General features: G+C 42.4%; 1 protein-coding gene across 2 annotated transcripts in view; it reads right to left on the bottom strand.

Annotated features, from left to right (window-relative positions):
• Positions 1-9,310, bottom strand: part of tp63 (tumor protein p63) — a gene marked incomplete at its 3' end in the record, with an annotated part of 45,682 nt that overhangs the window by 29,131 nt on the left and 7,241 nt on the right. For both annotated transcript variants that reach the window (XM_014023050.1, XM_014023051.1), the window contains 2 exon segments: positions 7,040-7,169; positions 7,258-7,389. In XM_014023050.1, coding sequence (XP_013878504.1) covers positions 7,040-7,169; positions 7,258-7,389 — 262 coding nt within the window.

Here is a 9,310-nt window from a genome sequence, read left to right as displayed (position 1 = left end):
ATTCTCTATGTATCAAGTCCAGACCCTTGTACGAAGCAAAGCAAAGGACAGGGTCTGGTTTAAACCAGGCTAATAAAATATCAGTAAGAGAGACCTGTACCCCAACAATTTCTGTTTGGTAAACACTGGTATCAGGTTAAATAGTAACAATATTCATTATGCTGCTTTCATCCATTTATAAGTACACTAACCTCACTTTTTTGTCACAATTAAGACAAAAAATGTTTTTAGTAGTCATTTTTAAATAGAATTAATTCTGAAAACCTTTTCAAGACCCCACCTTGATGTTTCAGGACCTAGCTTGGGAATCAGTGATTTGTATAACAGGATTGCCACTATGAYTGAAATATTTGTCATTCCTGTCTTAAAGTGGACATGATGCAAAATCCACTGTTTTAACCCTTAATTACATTTGGTTGTGTTCAAGGAGGCAGAAAAGTTGAATTTAGTCTCTCCTGGTGCCACGTAGACATTTTTATATTCTGTTATGGTCAGATTTTTCAACCCATTCAGTTTTCTCTATTTTCTATGAYGTTTTGAAGTGTCTTTTGCATTTAAAGAGACAGCACCAAAATGAGTTTCTCTTAGACCCACATCAGAACAGGATGAAAAGGGGGCTTGTGGAGCTACAATAACCAGGAATTCAGACCAAAGTATTGCATTTCCACTTTATATAGACCCCAAATGAATGATTTAAATGTGAAAAGGAAGGATTAAAAAGCATGATATGTCTACTTTAAAAACTTTTTTTGTTTGCTGCAGAACTACTAAAAATAGCCATAGAATTTCAACCTAATCAATTCCGCAAATCTGCAGTTCTGCAGACCCCGCCCCCTTTTTTTTTAATGAACTCATTGGCGGGSCAGACTGAAACCTACAGGCTAAATGTAGCCCGTGGGCTGCCAGTTGAATAGCCAAGGTTTAAAGAAAAAATGGACAAAAGTGGACAAAAAAATGCTTTTTTGTCAAAAACTAGCAACACATCGCTCCCTTCAGCAAATAATGCTAAAAACTGAAAATTAGGGAAAAGTAAATCGACTRATTAGAGGCAATAAAAAACATCTGGTAAATTTTCTTTATTACATTTAAACTAGTCTCTGTAAATGTTGGCACGTAGAAATGAAGACAAACATTTTCTTCCTCCTTCACTTCACGTTTCCTCTGATGTTCAGAGAAGATTTACGCCCATAAACTCACTGACATGACAACAGTTGGACCGTAACAAGCAGTCAGTCCACGGAACTACGCCTTCAAAACGCTTCTTTACACGCTGGAAGCAACCTGGTGGAGCTTTAAAATGTTTTCTTTCTTTTTTTAATGTAAGTTGAGATTAAAGTTTTGCTTGTTACTTTAAAAAAATAAACTGTGGTTGATAAAACTATGAAAGTCTTTGTTTTCAGAGGTAATGGTGTTTGAAAAGGAGAAAGTGACAAAGTAAATAACCACATTAGTCAGATTATTTCCGTTCAGATTATACTCTGTCTCAGTTCGGTTCAGTAAAAACAGCTCACGTGGACAAACACCGAGCAGGAAGTCCCACATTAGAGGAGCGGTGAAAAAGCTGAACACAAACGTAATCAGATCTCAGAGTGTGGACCGAGCTGTTTAAACCCTGACCACCAGCTCCACACTTTATCTCTGCTACATCAGCTGTTTGGGGTTGGATCTAACCTTTCTCCAGCTGTGTTCCTTCATGTTAYTCTACCTTCTGCTCTCTCGGCTCCTTCCCCCCACCCCCATGTGTCAACCCCCACCTTTACCTGGAGAAGACACACACTGATAGACGAGTGCAGGGATGAGGCAGGTGCTGTGTTAAAATGTTGCCCTGCAGCTACAAAAAAAAACAAAAGATCCAAAAATCCAGAATAAAAAGGAATTTAAGATTAAACGTAAAGATTTACACAATACAAACGAGACCCCAGGGGCACGAAACAGCGACTCATGTTTTAATGAGCGGAGAAAGCGGCGCACCTCAGAATGGGTGGAGGAGGGTGGGGGGAGGGGGGTGTCGGCCCACCGCAGCTTTTAATCACTGCAGAGTCTTGACTTGGTAATAACAAGAAAAGGGTTGGTGACTGGCAGGTCGCCATGGCAGCGAGCTCGGCATGCCAATCACGTAACCCTGCCCYCTTTTCTGGAGCGGAGGAAAGTGGGTGGTGTGGCCCATTAATCACCAGTTCAGGAGAGCACACACCCCTTTAGGAGCGGTGCATGTGTGTGTGTGTGTGTGTACTTGTATTTATTACCCTTTTTCAGGACCGCTTCTGGTATACACACCTACCTTGTCAAGACCAGTAGTCCTTATGGGGACCAAAGACCCTACCTAATATGGTGGAACTCCATTTTTGGGTTGGGAGTTGGGCTTAGGACTAAGGTGTGTCTGTTTTAAATTGTAAAATGCTTATTTTTAATTTTTATTTAGGCTGTTACCTAGCAATGCAGGCAACCAGCTGAAAGAGACCACCTGTTCAATACAATCAGTAGCATTCTCCTGTGGGCGGGGCCTGTTCTGCACRTAGGGATCTCTGCAGTGCATGTTGTCCTGTAGGCAGAGATGGCCCTATCCGTGGTTGTCGGAGGTCTTGATGTGGATGGAGATGGCCCTACCCGTGATTGGTGGAGGTCTTGATTTGAGCGGAGATGGCCCTACTCGTGATTGGCAGAGGTCTTGATGTGAGCGGAGATGGCCCTACTCGTGATTGTCGGAGGTCTTGATGTGGGCGAAGATGGCCCTACTCGTGATTGGTGGAGGTCTTGGTTTGAGCGGAGATGGCCCTACTCGTGATTGATGGAGGTCTTGATGTGAACGGAGATGGCCCTACTCGTGATTGTCGGAGGTCTTGATGTGGGCAAAGATGGCCCCACCCGTGATTGGTGGAGGTCTTGATTTGAGCGGAGATGGCCCTACTTGTGATTGTCAGAGGTCTTGATATGAGCTGAGATGGCTCTACTCGTGATTGGCGGAGGTCTTGATGTGAGTGGAGATAGCCCTACCCGTGGTTGTTGGAGGTCTTGATGTGAGCGGAGATGACCCTACCTGTGATTGTTGGAGGTCTTGATGTGAGCGGAGATGGCCCTACTCATGATTGTCGGAGGTCTTGATGTGGGCGGAGATAGCACTACCCGTGATTGTCGGAGGTCTCGATGTGAGCGGAGATGGCCCTACCCATGATTGTCGGATGTCTTGATGTGAGCGGAGGTAGCCCTACCCGTGGTTGTTGGAGGACTTGATGTGGGCGGAGATAGCCCTACTTGTGATTGTCGGAGGTCTTGGTGTGGGCGGAGATGGCCCTACCCGTGATTGTCGGAGGTCTCGATGTGAGCGGAGATGGCCCTACCCGTGATTGTCGGAGGTCTCGATGTGAGCGGAGATGGTCGCACCCGTGGTTGTCGGATGTCTTGATGTGAGCGGAGGTAGCCCTACCCGTGGTTGTTGGAGGACTTGATGTGGGCAGAGATGGCCCTACTCGTGATTGTCGGAGGCCTTGGTGTGGATGGAGATGGCCCTACCCGTGATTGCTGGAGGTCTTGATGTGAGCGGAGATGGCCCTACTTGTGATTGTCGGAGGTCTTGATGTGGGCGGAGATGGCCCTACTCGTGATTGTCAGAGGTCTAGATGTGGGCGAAGATGGCCCTACTCGTGATTGGCGGAGTTGGTTTGTGGGCGGAGTTTTCCCTAACCGTGATTGGTCGGATTGACTTGTCTTGTGAGGCAACCTGAGAGGAAGTGATAATAGTAACATATGCTTTTGTCCACGTGCATATGATTTATTGACTGTCTATGTACAGTTTAAAACAGAACAATAACTCAAATAAAAATTATTGGGAACATGTAAACCATTTATTGACTTCAAATTTCATSYGGCAAGCACCTTCYTGGCTCAAACTATGACAAATAATCATATTCATATTTTTAGATTTTTAGCAATTTTCTTGCAGTCTGGTTAGCAAAGTTTTGACCGAACCAAATTATTACATGTCCCTTCACATGTATGGCGTTCAAATTTCGTGTGGCTAGCACCTTCCTGTCTCAAATTATTACTAAAATTAATGTTAAAAAAACTTCCTGCCCAACTAGACCAAGCAACTCCCCATTGTTCCCCAGCTTTTTCAAACCCCACCGCCAATCTGACCAATCACGTCTTGGGCCAACTCCACCCTCAAAATAAGAAATTCCCATTTAGTGACTGCAGGGACTCCTTTTCTCCTGTTCTGTGATGTGGATGACATCATCAGGCTTTAAGAATTTTCTGTAAGTTCATTCCTAACAGAAAGTCACGGACACAACTCTTGAGAATGCATTAAAGTTTTTCATGTATTTTTACACATTTTCACATATTTTCACTTATTTTCATGTGCCTTTAATCATACATTTATAGCTATGAAACCCAACAGGAGAAATAACATGAAAACCCGAAAAAGGCAACCAGAAAACATGACTATGGAAACCTTTCAAGCGTTCACCATTCCCAACACAGAAAGCTTTATTATGATGTCAGAGAATGATTTTCATCAAAAACTAACATCAAAAGATGAAAAGATTATTGAATTAAAAAATGCAAATTAATGAATTGATCGGAGAGGTGGAGGACCTAACCAGAAAACTGTCTGATATGTAGATACTCTGAAATCAAAGGCTGAAGTTTTTGTGTTGTCAGCCTAAAACTGAATCACTTCTCAGTAGATTACAGGAACTCTGAGAACAACAAAAGCAGTGGGACCATGGATGGGATTCCTCAAAAGACAGAAGGAAATGTCTGGAAAGTTTGACAAACAAGCCATCAGATACAAACAGGACCTGAACGTTGAGAGACAGAAATCAGATCAGGTGCAATTCCAGCTGATTTTATTTAAGTACACATGAAGGAAAGATGGCTGATCTTTGTAAAATAATACAACAAAAGACCTCAGCTGAAACGGACCGGAATTGAGAACCACTGGCCAAATCCCTGTTTTTTTTTTCTTCCTTTTTTTTGGCCCTCTAAAATTCAAAATCTATGTTTTATTGAGCTGATTGTGTTACAAGATGATGGTAAGTAATAAACCCAACAATTCAGAGTAAAATTTGACCCAGCACATCAAACCAAGGATCAAGTCACAAAATGTTATGTGGAGTCAGCTATAGTGCATTGGTGAAAATGTTTGCAATACTTGAATTTGTTCAGTGTTCTTCTGATTGCAAAAAAAAACCCTGAATTTAAATGTGTTTTGTGCATGTAACGCACAATATTTACATTATCACAATATATCGCAATGTATCTTATGACCCCTGTATCACGATATGTACTGTATCATATCACCAAATTCATGCTAATGCACAGCCTTAATAACAAGAATGGTGAAGGGTCATTTATGAAAAGTTTTTACATTAAATAATAATAACCTTAACAAAACACAGAAAAATAGACATTGCCTGTTTTGAATCGTATTTTTTTGCAAATTCAAAATATTTGTTTATATGTCATCTTTATAAGCATTACTCTGAGTTCTCAGGCTGCTACAGTTTCATAATGTATCCAGATTTACATTTGTGTGATAGAAAAACACTGGGGCTGATTTAATTAAGATGCACTCTCTGTTTTTGTTTGAAAAATYAGTAAATTTCTCTAACAATAAAATAAATGAAGGCTTTATGTATAAGGCCAATAATAAAAGAGCAGCACCATGCTTTATAAAGATTATAAAGTAAATCTTGAATGAGCAGCTGTTGTCCATTAGCTCAATACATTAAGACAAAGATATTAAAAACATTAGATATTAATAAGAGGAAGTGTTCCAATCTAAAGAGACCGTTGTGAAGCAGCCACTTTCTGAGCCGCTGTTCTGAGGAGCTGAGGGCCACCCAGGTTAAGAACAGCTCAGCTCAGGCTGAATGAGATAATATCCTACAGACAAACATCTCAGACAACAGCAGATAAGCCATCCTGTGTCGAACAGATCTGCACCTCATTTACACAACAACAGGAATCCCATTGTTAGAGCAAAACTAAAACAGACTCCACATTTTACAGTTAAAGGCTACCTGACCACTCAGAATGAAAGTGATACAATAGATGAGTATGTTCTGGACATTAAAMAGTAAAAAGGATAACAAATATTCTGTCGTGTAGCAGAATTCAAAGTCTCTGATGAGCACATCCTCTGTGTGTATAAAAACTTGAATATCAGTTAAAAAATAACTTTAGGTTTGTGTTTTACGTGGACAATTCAACAGAGACAAGTAGCTTCCCAAACAGCAGACAGGTGAGGGCCAGTTCTGGTGTTGGACTGTACYTATATAGCGCCTTTCTATCCATCCAGGACACTCAAAGCGCTTCACACTGCAGACATTCACCCATGCACACACACATTCACACACTGATGATGGCAAACTACAATTGTAGCCACAGCTGCCCTGGGGCGCACTGACAGAGGCGAGGCTGCCATACACAGGCGCCACCGAACCCTCTGACCACCATCAGTAGGCAAGGCGGGTAAGGTGTCTTGCCCAAGGACACAACGACTGAGTCGACTGGACGGGAATCGAACCGGCGACCTTCTGGTTCCAGGATGACTCCCCTAACCACTCTACCACAGCCGGCCCAATGGCAGTGCTGGCATGCCAAGTGCTTTATCAGTCAGATGTGGGCCAATGGTGGCACTGTTTTTAGGATGGCTTGCCACAACTGGCCTGGTTGTGGTTGTGGTTTATTTAGCCCAGTTCTGTCAATGCCACAACTGGCCCAGATGTGGTTTGGTTTATGTGGCCCAAATCTGTCAATTCCACAACTGGCCCAGTTGTGGTTGGGTTTATGTGGCCCAAATCTGTCAATGCTGGCCCACTTGTTTGTGCAGTGGCCCATGCATGGACCGCCTCTGGCAAACCACATCTGGACCACCAAATGGTCTTCATTCTTTGCGGTATCTGGGCACACRGTGCCTTATGTGGGCCAGAACTGGGCCAGACATATTTTTATCTGGGAGTTTCTCCTTGTATGGAGATGTGATCAGGCAGCGAGTATTTTAAGTAAATTAAGATTTTCTTTCTTGCAGACTTACAGAAAGGYGCTCATCTTGCTCGTGCATTGTGATGCAGTCCATACTGATCTGGATGGTGTTTCCTGCAGACCCATCAGCTGAACTGTCTGAGAAGTTCAGTTCGATGGGCTGAACTGAATGAATGGCAGATCTGGTAGAAGACACACAGTACAGAAAAACATGTCATGGGTACTTAACATCACAAAAGACTTGTGTGCAGGTTGCAGTAAGGCACTCACTGGTCCAGCATATCAAACAACTGGTTGAAGACATCTTGACTGAAGAAGTCAGAGGTTTGTGCTCCCTGATTCTGGGTGGTGGTGAGGATGGAGCTCTCCCTCCAGGACAAACAAGCTGAAGGATCCCTGAGTCTGCAACGACACATCAATCCATCACTTCATGCACCAAAAAATTAAAACAAGGCATAAGTTTTCATACGGCAAACGTTTTATTGTCAGCAAACATTCAGCATAAAAGTGCAGGGCTGAGGTTTTTGGGCCACCCAGCCTGCAGAAGAAAGGAGGCGGAGTCCTGCTGGCAGCCATTCATGAAGAGCACATCCATTGTGAAGAAGTCGGCCTGCATAATGCTGAATATTTGTACTACACATAATGGTGATTATGCACCATTCAGACAGAGGCACTTTGACCTGCTCCCTTGAAACGTTACACCTGCTTCGGCGCTCAGTCTGCCATTGTTCCTGCTGAAGTGGCGCACGCTGCCTCCTGAGACAAGTGGAATTCCCCCCGCCGTCTATACGATCGCACAGCAACAACCTCTGGTATGTGTTCAGCTGGACCACAGCAAGAGCGGGAGGGGGGCACCATAATCTGGAGCTGGCACTATTTTAGGTGTTGGAATTCCCCCGGTGCTATGCGATGAATGATTTTATTACCTAACTTACAAACACAGGGCATATCTAATGAAGCCAAAAATTTGACTTATGCAGGAGACACACACGAGGGACTGCAGAGTTTCAACCCAAGGAATAACATTTAGTTTCCCAATGTGCTCAAAATACTGTGGGTGGGCCATCTCAGTGTTTTATTAGTCCTGGTCCTCATGGCCCACTGCCCTGCATGGTTTAGATGCATCAAACAACTGAAATGGCTGAATTACTAAACAAGAAATGAGGAGAAACCTGTGTTGAAGCAAGAAAATATATAAAACAGGCAGTGGGTCCTGAGGATCAGGTCTGGGTTATTCCTTTTGAATCAGCTTACAATGAATGAAATAACTTAGCTTACTTTGGGTTGGAGAAGGAATAATAATATTATCACCCATGTTACCAAAATATCTTATGAATACAAGACCGATTTTGATGCAACGTTTAGGAAGTGGCAGTTAGAGGTACATCTGATTAAATTGTAGAGTCACACTGATTCAGTATGGCTGCAATATCCAAATGATCAGCAAACACAAAAGTGGCTATAATGTTGTTATTTTACTGTGCTAAAGTTTAGTGTTGGTAGTAGTGGAGAATGATCCTCAGCACTGAGAACAGATCAGGCAAGATCTTTGTTCAGATTTTTGCAAATTTGGAGTCAACTTTGCAAAAATRTCTCAYAAACCACTGGATGAATTTTAATGAAAGTAGTTGTTGGATGTATACAACCAATCCAAGATGGCTGCCACACCTAATGAAACTCAACACCAAATGTGTATGCCTCAGCCAGTTTCACAGAGATTGAGCTGGAATTCAGTGTGGTAGTAGCTGAGAGTGGTCAGCCAAACCTAATCAGAGTGTGACGTTTATGTCACATACGAGCAGTTAGCAAAATGGTATTTTCAAGATTTGTGGTGGGCACAGTTAACCAAAAAGCTAACTTTGCTAACTCATAATCTGCTMATTTAAAATACAGCTTCGCTGATGCTAAACCACTAAACATGTAAAACATTTAGAGCAAACTTACGCTAAACAGACAGCTAATTAGGTAAAATTTTGCGGAAGCTAACACTAACCGCTAACCGCTAAGACGGCTCATTCAGTCTGTCACACATCTCCGTCTCCTTCCAGCTGAAGACTGGTGGGACCGACACAAACCTACTGATGTTAGCTAATGGCTAATTTGTTTGCTAATGGTTCTCAAAGTTCATTAAAAAACTATCCACTACCTGAAAAACTGTTTTTTTAGCTGATTAGCAGAAACATCCCCATCGCTGTTGAGGTTCAACAATTTGATGAGCGTTTTATGTCATTATCTAAAAGATCATTTTTTAGGAGCACGTTTCTTCTGAAGATTTTTAAAAATGTAGTTTTTGCAATTATTAACCTTTAAATTATTAACCTTT

Source organism: Austrofundulus limnaeus, unplaced genomic scaffold (genome assembly GCF_001266775.1).
Source record: "Austrofundulus limnaeus strain Quisiro unplaced genomic scaffold, Austrofundulus_limnaeus-1.0 Scaffold355, whole genome shotgun sequence".
NCBI classification, from domain to species: Eukaryota; Metazoa; Chordata; class Actinopteri; order Cyprinodontiformes; family Rivulidae; genus Austrofundulus; species Austrofundulus limnaeus.
The sequence above is the reverse complement of the archived record's forward strand: the minus strand, read 5'-3'. Positions and strand labels throughout refer to the sequence as shown.